Genomic DNA, 12144 nt, shown 5'->3' with positions numbered 1-12144 from the left:
CAGCCTCAGGACTGACCCTGGATGACCGTTTGTAGTAGTTTAATAGTTTATGTATAGTTCCAGTCTTTGTGTCTCTGTTTGTCTGTATCCATCTGTTTGTATGTCTCTCTGTGTCTGTATGTCTTTGCGTGACTGTGTGTGTGTGTGTGTGTGTGCGTGCGTGCGTGCGTGTGCGTGTGCGTGTGCGTGTGTGTGTGTGTGTGTGTGTGTTTGTCTGTCTGTCTGTCTGTCTTTGTTTAATAAAGTTTAATAAATAATTTGAGTGAAGAACAACCTTCATGTTTTTATTTAATTCCCTCTTGAAAAACAGGACACAGGATGAACAGGATTCATCTATTGAATGTGATTGTCAAAACTACAATTATTTGCATAATCCATCCATCCATCCATTATCTATACCCGCTTTATCCTTTGCAGGGTCACGGGGGTCTGCTGGAGCCTAATTTTCAGGCGAGAGGCAGGGGTTACACCCTGGACAGGTCGCCAGTCCATCACAGGGCCACATATACAGACAAACAACCAGACACACTCACACTCACACCTATGGGCAATTTATAATGATCAATTTACCTAGTATGCATGTTTTTGGACTGTGGGAGGAAACCGGAGGAAACCCACGCAAGCACGGGGAGAACATGCAAACTCCACACAGAAAGATCCTGCTGGGCCTGGGAGTTGAACCGGGGACCTTCTTGCTGTGAGGTGCAACAGTGCTAACCACCAAGCCACCGTGCTGCCTATTATTTGCATAATCGTTTTACATTTATTCACAAAACCCAACACTCTTTCTCCCAGGTTTTGGTGCATGCTGCTATCTGTTCAAAGCCCTGTGGTACGTTGGGATGTTGACACAGCATGGGTTTGAATCCCACAAGACACATGAAAAATTAAAGTGATGATAACACCTTGGGTGTGTGTAAACAATGTTGAGGAGATAAAAATAGAGAAAAAAAATTTATAGTGTACATTTTCCTCCTTTTCTCCCCCCCTCCTCTTTTTTTTAAAAATCCAATGGGGTCTCCCCGCGCAGGTTCGAACCCTGTTCGTAGAGTCGGTGCACTTTTTCCTATCTGAACATACATTATACATATACATATACATTATACATTTTTAATTTAACAAATCGTTTAAATATCTTTAAAGAAGTTACGTAAGACTATTGTTAAAACTCAAACAGCAAAAATCCAAACTTCCGGTGTGAATCCATCCAGGAAGTGAGGAATCAAACAGTTCCTCTTCTGATGACTCCAGCTGACTTCATCTCCATTGACCTCAATGCTAAAATGGCCAACTTTACTCCAGAAATAAACAAATGTTGGCCTCCACATAGATTTTCACATGCAGGACACCTGGAGGTATGTTTCATACTGAGACTGTAAGGAAGACTGCAGCCTGAAGGGGGAGCTGGTATCATAACACGATAGCAGGAAGAGGCTTCATTGTGACCTGCTTTTTTATCATATCAGTGGTACTTTCATGTGCATATATATTAATCTACTGAGCTGTTGGGGGATTTTCACACAAAATTAAAGCGGACAACCTTACGTGAGAGGATTGCTGCTTGGTATTTCCTGCAGTCACAACACCAACCCCCCCCCCCAATCTTTTGTTGCTTCAGCGAGCTTCTCGTCCTCTCAGAAATGTTCCATCTCTAGTCAACTCAGTGACACATTAACTTCAATAGATACTTGACTTTCGGTTGAATCTCTGAGCAGTTTATATTTTAGCAGAAGTGAGGAGCAAATGTAGAAACACTGAGGCTTATTAACTTGTGATGGGCTGATGAGGCCCACGGGCCTTGAATTTGACCGAAACTGCACCTCTAAAATCCTGGCTGATGTCTGTCCTTCCTGACACTGAGTTAACACAGACCAGGCCCTGATGAAACATCTGCTTTTACGGAGGTCTGAACTCATCCACTCATCACCTCATCAAAGATGATGATTAGCACCTAAATTCTGAGGGGGTCTTTAGGATTACCTGATGTTTATTTTGTTTTTGACTTTAATTTTGTCAGTAGTTGGACTCACTGTGATCGGATGATTTTACCATGTTCAGGTACTAACAGTAGCTAAAAAAAGGGGGGTTTTTTGCACAGTTTTTCTTTCTTTCCCGTTCTGCACTACTTTTTATTTTTCATTTCATGTATATACTGTTGTAATTATATATTTTTTACCCTTTTTACCCTTTCCCTGCATGTGTGTGTTGAGTGTACTGCTGCTGCACAAAGTGAATTTCACCATTGAGGGACGAAAGGACAATCTAATTTAATCTAATCTAATCTAACTCTTGTGTATAACATCTGCGACCAACTACCATAATTACATAACATGAAATGCAGTAAGGTGACATGAGTTTCTTTCCATTCATTATGTATAAGTTCTCCTCTTCATCGGGGTGGCAGAGACGTCCACCTCCACTCCTGCTGCCTCCCTCCATCCCTCCATCCCTCCATCCCTCCCTCCATCCCTCCCTTTCTGTGAGCTGAAGTGTGAGATCGAGAGGAAGACGAGGGAGAAACATTAACAGCAGGAGGAGACGAGGAAGGAGGATGAGCGAGGAGGGAGGAGGTGCAGGAGCTCAGATGAGAGTATTTCTGAGAAGGCAGGCCGACGGTGAGGGAGGGAGGCTGAGGCGCAGACACGCAGGGAGGAGGATCCCGACACAATAAGGACACAAAGAGGAGCAGAGGCTGAGCTGGCACCATGCTGAGGAGGAAGAGGAGCGTCTCCTTCGGAGGCTTTGGCTGGTGAGTGTGTTTGTTTCCCTTTCGGGAATCCTCTCCTCCTCACACTTTTTCAGGGTTTTGAGTTTATTTCCAGCCTAAGCTGCTCTCATGTGACTTCACCATGACGTCACAGTAGTGGCCTCCAGCTCTTCTGGTGCGCATCTTCATCCAGGTGAAGATGGAGGGAGGGCAGGAACTTCTGTCGGACGGGACGGTTCTGTCTTCTGGTCGTGGGCTCGACTCGCGCAGGACAGACCCCCTCAGCCCAGTTAGTGAACAAGTTTGTGTGTTTTCTCGGGAATTTAAGACGAGTTGGTGAACAAAGACATTCTGCAGGTGTTTCTGAGGATCCCGTTCTTTTACAAGCCATAAATATTCACACAAAAAAGGGGGAAAAAAGTCACTTGGGAAACCAGAAGTACCCCCTTACTACTTTTACAGGATTTAAGGGAGAAAAAACTATCAAGATTTTACAAAGAAAAAAAAACAGTTTTATGGGAGTGATGTGGATAATTGGCCAAAAAAGTCAGAAAAAATAGGTAACTCATAATAATTAAATTTTTACTTTTGAAGCAAAACCACAAAAACATCAAGGTAATGTTATAAATTAAAGATAACTTCTTCACAAAATAAGTTATAATTTTACAATTGAAAGATGATATTAAGGTAAAATATTGCAAGAAAAAACTCAAGAAATTTAACAAAGATAAGATTTGCAAGACTAAATTAATTACAGAAAAGAAGAAAATTATTTTATTTAGAAAAGCGCTACATTAAAGATAAAAGCTGTTCGATTACAATTTCATCAATAATAAATTGTCATAAATCATGTTGGTGGGGGTTACAAAAAGTTGTAATTATGTGAGTGGACGTTGTAATCTTCAATAATCGAGCAAAGTTTAATGAGAAAAACTGTAATTTCAAAACGAAGTTTATTGATTTTATCAGACATGTAATAATAAAATAAACAGTAGTACAAATAAAAGTCAACTTAATGAAAAAAAGCCAATTTTACCAGGTAAAAGTGGTAGTGTACTAGAAGAACAACACTGAATCAACCTAAAAAAATGTTGCACTTAAAGAAAGCATAAGATTAAAATGACTGAAAAAGTGTCAACTACAAACATATTTTAGTACAAAAGGTTCAAATCAGAACATTAATTTTATGGCATTTATGGCATTTTCAGCATCGTTGCTCGTGCTAATGATGCTAATTAATGCTATCTCACTTTCAAGTTCCCAGACCTTCCAGTCCGATCAAAAACTGGTCAAAATACCAGAATATCCAGACCCTTTGAACTGAGTTAACACAATGCAAAGAGGTAAAGACATCACAAACGGTTTCTGTCAATCTAAAAAACGAATCATCTAGAATAATCACATTGAATTAAATCCACTATGAACACTGATTTCAGTTTTGTGCCAGTCTGGTTGTTGTTTTTGCTCCGCCTCCTAGTCTCCGCTCGTCTCCAGAATATAGCTGAAGATGGTTGTGGAGATGTTTTTGTTTGAAGCTTTTGTGCAGCATCAGTGGTTTCTGTCTAAGATCAGACTGACATGTCTGGGTGAGACGTGACTGCAGACGAGGAGGAAGAATATAAAGTAGCTCCTCTTCGTCTCTGTTGTTCAGGCTTCAGTAAATCTGAACTATGGAGCTGGAAAACTCATCTCTTACACAAACCTCCTTTTCAATCATTCACTCTTTCTGATCAGTTTAACCTCCTTGTATATGCCCCTTCATGCCTTCTTTGCATTTTTTAAATTATTTACTCTTTTCTTCTTCAGCTGTTGAGGAGCTCCTTTTCCAGATGTTTGACTTCCTCCACCCGGCCTTCCTTTTATTCTTCATGATGTCCTTCAGTTTAACTATTTTCCTTATCCTTATTTCTTCCCACAGACTTTAAGGGGTTAAAGGAATCAAGAATAAAGCAGCAGGAAAAAACTAAATATAATGTTTTAGAAAACTAAAAGTTCCAAAATAAAAGTTGGAGAAAAGTTGAAATTTTACTTGTAAAATGTTAAAATGTTTAAGAAAAATACCTACGGCTTTTCGATAAAAAGTGATGCAATTTTTAGCAGTAAAAGTCAAACATTTTCAATAAAAAAGTTGGACATTTTCAAGAAAAAATTGAGGAGCAAATAAAAAGAGTAGTGAAGGAGTTTTGATCCTAATGCTTAATTGTGTGGAGAGAAAAATATCATCTTATGAGAAGAAGATGAAATAAAAATAAGAAATTTTGCACAGAAAATTTAAAATTTTATGGAAAATATTATTTTAAAAAGTTGATTTTATAAGGAAAAAGTCAGAATTTCATGAAACACTGACTTTTTTTTCAAATAAACATTTGTAATTTTTCATGTAAAAAGTTACAAGGAAGAAAAGCTAAACTGAAAAGGAAACTGATGTTAAAGGAGCTTGAGGCCGGATTGTGGCAAGATTTATGAAAAAAATCCGTATACATTTTAAGTTTTCTAGTAATAATGTCAGATGAAGCATTCCAAACCCAAAAGAATGAGCCCTCTAGTGTATCTCTCCTTTGCCTTGAACAGGCTGTGTGCTGCAAAATGTGCTGCAATTCGGTCCCGAATTTCCCGTGCTGGGCTGCGGATTTGACGTCACATGACGCTGCATGTGCGTTCTCTCCCCGTTCTCCCGTGCCGGTGTCGGTGCTTTTTTTTCCCACCTGCTTTTTTTTCCCGGCTCCCCGTACGTGATGACGTTCCGTCTTGTGAAAACTGATGATTAATAAATGTAATAAAGCAAATCGATAATTTAAAATGTCTATTAAGATCAAAATATTTAACTGCTTACTGCTATGCAGCAAGCAAAAGATTGTTTACCCTATACATATAGTAGGCTATTATTGTTCTCAGCTCACTGATGAATCTCCAATTGTCTAATGAAAATAGTCCCTAATAAATATTTTAACTCTAATATTTTTTTTAGCCTATGTCAGTAAGATCACTGATAATTCTGATAATTCCTTGTATATGTTTCTTCTCCCTTTTACCTCCACTATGATCTGCTGCTTCTGACTAAAATACCATCGCGGGGAAAAAATGCACGCTTCCGGGGAAAATATTGCAGCCCGATACAATCTGGTACCCACACCGGCTTCACTGTTGGCTGCAGTACCCCCAACGGCCGTCGTGGTGAAGGGTGGCGCTAGAGAGTCTCATTTCTTAAAAGGAGCCTCAAGCTCCTTTAAGAAAAAATGGAAAAACTATTTTGGAGAAAGAAGGACGAGATTTTCAAGAAAGATTTTTTGTTTTATGATGTTTGTGGAAATTTTACTGGAAAATATTCTGGATTTTATGAGTATTTTAAAAAGGTTTTGACTTCTGGAGAAACAAATAATTTTCAAAGGACATTTTTTATATGCCATTGCAATAAGATTTTATGATAAAATTGTAATCTCCTGTTGTGTTGCATGTGGGCTGAAGATTATATCAGCACACTTGAATTCTGGATTCAAGAGTATCATTTAAACAAAAACATTGGACCAATCAGGTTTCTGATTGGTCCAATGGGCCGGTGGGTCTGTGTTGGTCCAGTGAGCCAGTGGCTCCTTGTTTCCTTCTGGCAGCCTCTCCTTCTCTACAGTGCTGCTTGCTCTGTTTTTTCTTCTTACACGTATTTTGCTCCTCTAAACCAAGCTTTATTCCTCCATTTATCCTCCTCGCCCTCACAGACTGCAGCTTCTTCATCATCCCTCCATCCTCCCAGAGTTTAGACCAAGCCGGCTAATACAGTTGTTGTGTTTAATAATGCAGGAGCAGCTGGAGGGCAGATTCAGGAGCTGTTCAGATGAAACCCTCCTCTCATCCTCTTCTTCCTCTAACTGCACCGCTCACTTTCACTTTAACTCTTTTAGAAATTGGAGCAATACATATCTGTTCATGTTGACAGTGATTTTAAACGGTTTTCAAAACCAAAAAGAGCAACAAAATAATTTAGAAAAAAATAATATATATAAAAAACTCTTTTCTGGATAGAATAGGATAACTTTGATTAACATCAAGAAGATTTTGGTAAAATTGGTAAACTGGACAAACCCTTCTGTGAAGTCTGGGGGCTATGGTGGACGCCACCTTGCAGGAGCTGACTTCGCCCACCACCCCCAGCTCATCCAGAAACGGGCGAACAGGTCAAACGAACAAACCCAGCAGTCAGCTGGAACTCATCCACTTTACATCAGCTACCACAGACTAGCCATTGTAGCTTAACACATGCTTAGCTATGACGCTAACTAGCTTCACTTTACATTCACTGATCATTTTCATCTATCCAGCCTCATTTTAGATGTTTCTGTCAGAAATGTTTTAGAAAATGCTTAAAATGAAAGCAGTTTGCCAGAGACTCAGTCTACTAGAACGTGACAATTGAAGGATGAACTTTGCTTTTAACGGAGATAAGACACAGCTGAACAGGGATCTTCTCAGAGAAAGGCAAGATAACTGCTGAAAGTTGTAGGTCTTAATAATGTAAACTAAATGCTAGTAAGGTTTTAACTGCTAGAAATACTGAATTTGTTCTCACCAGTCGCTTTACTAGATAAACCTAGTATTTCTAATAAGCTGCTAGTATACTGGTTTCGGCTCTGCTTATCTAAAAATTAGCCTAGCTAAAATATCTAGCTCAACTAAGATGTTGCTGTTTGTTTTAGCAAAGGTAAAATATTATTAATATTATTTAATCTTGACTCTTTGAAGCATCTGTGTGTTTTTCGAGACCCGGGGGACAAATTCCCCAGCTTACAGTAACAACGCAAGCAAAACCACCGTAATAACCACACGTTGACCATGAAACTCTGGCACAAAACATTGCAAGATTACGGTAATGCAAAGTACGATCGCACAAATATGTCGACAACGAAGCACCTTCGTGATAAAGATACAGCTAACTGAGTACAAGCCATGTGTACCGCACCCAGTTACAGGATAAGATGAAAGAAACTCTACTTTATTAACGCATATAGTTATACAGTCTATTTTAGCATTACGTTCTCGCGAAGATGGCGCCATTACAGCAAAACATACAATTATCACAGTTCCATGTAGTCCGTTTCCCAAATTATTTGGATAAATACAGATTATAGATATTGTAGATTGTGTTTTTGTTTTGTGGGATCTGAACCTAGACTGTGTGGATTGAGGCGATAGCCTCCACATGCGCCGGCTCAACCAACCCAGTCAGCAGGAGCCCCTAAACATTCGATTTTAATCACATTTATTTAGCGTTATAATTTCTGTTGCCCTGGAAACAAGGTGGTGAGTTTCCAGACTGCCGACTGTCTTTGTATCCATGTGATCTGACTGTGAGCAGATTTAGAAGCATGGTTGAGTTATTTATGACCCACGGGAGCTGAATTTTCACCGAGTCATCATACGGACAGGCTTTTACCGTCAACGTTGATGCTTACTCACTTCCTACTTCTACATTGTTCCTCCCCTCCCCACCCTCTAATATCAGGCTGATTTGTTTATGATTCCAGGTGAGTTAAAAAGTAAATCTATCAAATCCATTTAGACCTTTTCTCTGAAGAAGACTCCTTTCTGTAGGCTCATCACCTGCAGGAGGGTCCTTATAGGTCAGGTGGGTTGGGTGGGTTATTGACCGTCACCTTTATGGTGGTGAAGGAACCTGACCTTGTGCATACAAAAAGTGTTTAAAAGTTTCCACCGCATTTGAAATACCATGGATCACAGTGAAGATAGTCATTAAGAAGTAAAATTAATTGGGATGACAGTAACAGCTCTTTGTCTTCCCAAGTGTGAGGGAAGCTGCCGAGAGACCTGCAGCAACACTGAAGGAGCTACAGGAATTTCTTGCAAGTCCTGGTTGTGTCCTGGGACAACAATCTCCATAGTTTTCCATATGTCTGGGTGCTTAGGTGGGGTTGCAAGATGAAGGCCTCTTTTGACAAAGTCGATCTAAGTTTTCAAACAAAAATACCAAAAGAGTTGTATCACTAAAAGAACACCATATCCATGGTGAAGCATGGTGGTGCCAGTGATGCTTTGGTTGGTTGCTTTTCTTCAGCAGGAACTGGGGCTTCAGTCAAGGTGAAAGAGATTATGAACAAGTCCAAGTACCACTAACCTTCAGATGTTTGCTGGAAAGCTGAAGATTAAAATGTAGCTTTCAACACTAACATGACCTGAGCTTACATCCATTCTGGACCCGGACCACTCTGGAGTGGCTCATGGCAGGAGGCCTCAAGCTGGAGTGGGATTGCTTATCGACTTCCAGCCTGGAGTTTTTTCGTTGGGGTTTTGGTATGTTCTGGGTTTATTGTCAGAAAGTAGAAGGAGTAATCACAGTATCTTCTCAATCCTACCAACACGTCTTCTAGAGAGAAAGCTGAGTCCATGGATTCTTGGATGAGGTTGCCCATTACTGGCCATCAGAACCGTTTTCCTCTTTGACACAAAGAATCAGCCTGGTCCCTCTGGATTAGACTTTGATTTCCAGGGGGCAGTACCAACAGATGTAGGACGCCACTGGATAGACGTATGATCAGTCAGAGAAAGGACACATATTATATAGGCGGAGCAATAACCAGCCAAGTAGGCATCTTAGAGGAAAATTGTAGTACGTAGTAAGTCTGCAGGGGAGTAAGAACGCTGGTGATTGGCTGAGGTTTCGTTTATACTTCTGCAGCCATCTTGGTGGGTTTGAATATTGGTTCTTGGATGAGGAATTCAGAGAAGCTGCAGAGCTTTTATTAATCACTACGGTCTGGATCCAGACCTGCTGTTCCACACCCACATACACCTTCATGTCCTCATACACATTCACGCACACATACACAGTGCACCCTGGGAACACCCAGGCAGCAAGGAAGAGCGACGGGAAGTACTTGAGCATCACCACCAAGGGCCTGGACACCCATACCAGCGCGGCGTCCAACACAAAGTCCCTAAAGTGCACAAGAATCCCAAAAACCCTGCCCCGCCGCCAAGGGGCACCAAATGTGAAACACTGAGGGAACTCAAACCCAAACAACAGTGAAACCAGAGTGGAACACAGAAGGATGGGGAAAAGCGAAGGAGATCCAACTACCTCCCAATGCACCATGACTTATCCACACCCACACACCCACACACCCACACACCTGTACACAAATATACAGTCTCATACTCATATTTGCAATCCTACTTACAGCATTAAAGTCACTCGTTCAAGTTCACCTCAGATCATCATCCCCTGATAATCCCCAATAATAATCAGTCTGAGCCTTTTCTTTTCAACGTCTCATGCTTAGACGTTGCTTCAGTTCTTGGCTGAGTTTGGCTGAGTTTATTCCATGGTTGTTCGAAGACTCCTGGTTCTGAAGTTAAGGTTTCCAGGACTCTTCGGGTGACAGGGGGGCTTGTCCAGTTCTTCTACTACAGTCTGTGGTTGCAGGATTGTTTTTTGAACCATCTCTGCATCATCATGTGGACACTGGAGGCCGTTGCTCTGGCCTGCCAGGCGGGTGGTTGTCCCTTTTCCTAAATCTCAGAAACTGCATCTAATTTGGCCTATGTATTGTTTGTAAAGCCTTCTTAGGGAGGTTATCTAGATTTGTCACAATTTTATAACATTTTGGGGATAAAAAAACTATCTTCAGAAGATCATCTGAAGAAGTCAGTGCTGTTTTCCTTCAGCTGTGTTTTATGGAGCTCTGAGCCTTTCAGTCCAGAAGCACTTGTGTGATATAGTGGAGCTCCAGAGCTTAATAAACCGCTGTTTTATTGCCGTGAACCTGTGCGATTACGTCTGCCTCCATCGCACACTCAGGTTACTGAGGTTAATAGAGAATGTGCTTCTGCAGCTCCTTGTGCGCCTCGGTGATGCTGTAATGTTCCCCCTGTTATCAGAGCGTGGAGCGCAGCATGTGCTAACAGCATGTCCTCTCTCTGTTCTCTGCAGGATTGATAAGTCGACAGTCAGCGCTCTGAGAGCTCGGTGAGTACCAACACAGATGCAACGCCAATCCCGAATCACTCAGACCTGCTGCAGCTTGCTTCGACAAGACAACAACAACAGATGGAAACACATATGGGCAGCTGCATGAACTGTTTGAACTCCACAGCCATCATAAGTAATAGTGTCTTCTTAGCATCTCCACGGGATTTAAGATGGTAAATTGTTGCTGGATGCTGCTATTCATCAGCCCTGGATTATCTGATCATCAGCAGATGTGCAGATCTCTAGAAAACCTGATATTTTCTGGTCTGATAACACAATGCCAAGAAGTAAGGACATCAGCAATGGTCTAAGAGAAGGAACTGTAGTTCCACATCAATAAAACCATCTCCAGATTATATGGAGGTTTAAACATTATTGACAAGTGAAAAACAAGGAAGACCCTAGTCGGTCTTCTCAGAGGTGGATGAAAACCTCTTCTGTCTAAAAAAGGGCATGGAAGTAAGACTGAGGATGAAACCAGCAGACCTCTGGAACAAAGTGGAGACGAATGGTCTTCATGTCCAGAACCATGTTTGGAGAAAACCAAACAACATTTCAGCAAAATCAAGAGTCAAGGTTCTGGAATTACCTGGTCAAAGTCCAGACGCAAAGACTATTGAACTAGGTGGTTCATCGGGTGTTTTTTTCCCATAAAAAGGTTGAATGTCGCCCTCTACTGACCTCTTCTGGCTTCACCATGTTGCCAGAATCAAGATCAGGATCCCTCAGTCTATAGGTCTGCTTCAGGACTACTTTGTTCAGAAGCACCATCTGGTTCTGCCATCCCTGCAAGGCAGTATCAGTCCAAACTCATTTCACTTATGGTTTCACGATGGCGTAGTGAGCTGCTGAATGCTTTCAGAGTGGGGAGTCACTCCCCAGCTTCAAAAACCTCTTGAAGACTCATCTTCTCAGACTGGATCTCCTCTCCTGACACACCCAACAACATAAAGCTAACAATATAGTAGACAGAGAACTGAGGCACTCGTGAGGGTAAGATTAATTAAAATGCCTTTATTGGTGCATGGCTAATCTATTAAAAGCGTGTCTACGCGTTTCAGCCAAACTGGCCTTCGTCAGGACAGAAGTCAGTCCTGACGAAGACCAGTTTGGCTGAAACAATAAAGGCATTTTAATTAATTTTACCCTCACGAGTGCCTCAGTTCTCTGTCTACTACATCTTAAGGATCTCCCCGACTGAAGAGCACCTGAGGGATACACTTTTTTGCAATACCCAAGCAGCACTCCATGCACCGCGTTCCTGTATAAAGCTAACAATATATGAAGAACTGTGGCTTTGTGTGCCACAAATGGTTATTATACATGGAAAAAATCAACCATAATTCCTATCCCCAAATCAAAAAACCTCCAGGAACTAACTGAATACAGGCCAATAGCACTGACCTCTTTGGTAATGAAAAGCTTCGAAAAAATCCTAAAAGAAAAAATTATTTCATTA

At 41.1% G+C, this 12144-nt stretch overlaps 1 protein-coding gene across 5 annotated transcripts in view; it reads left to right on the top strand.

Annotated features, from left to right (window-relative positions):
- The first annotated feature begins 2447 nt into the window (after positions 1-2447).
- The window catches only part of LOC133459969 (rap1 GTPase-activating protein 2-like), a 42261-nt gene continuing 32564 nt past the window's right edge, over positions 2448-12144 (top strand). For all 5 annotated transcript variants that reach the window (XM_061740412.1, XM_061740410.1, XM_061740413.1 and 2 more), the window contains exons 1-2: positions 2448-2749; positions 10647-10682. In XM_061740412.1, coding sequence (XP_061596396.1) covers positions 2706-2749; positions 10647-10682 — 80 coding nt within the window. In that variant the 5' untranslated portion in view covers positions 2448-2705. The remainder of the gene's footprint in view (positions 2750-10646; positions 10683-12144) is intronic.

Source organism: Cololabis saira, chromosome 14, assembly GCF_033807715.1.
Source record: "Cololabis saira isolate AMF1-May2022 chromosome 14, fColSai1.1, whole genome shotgun sequence".
Classification (NCBI taxonomy): domain Eukaryota; kingdom Metazoa; phylum Chordata; class Actinopteri; order Beloniformes; family Belonidae; genus Cololabis; species Cololabis saira.
The sequence above is the reverse complement of the archived record's forward strand: the minus strand, read 5'-3'. Positions and strand labels throughout refer to the sequence as shown.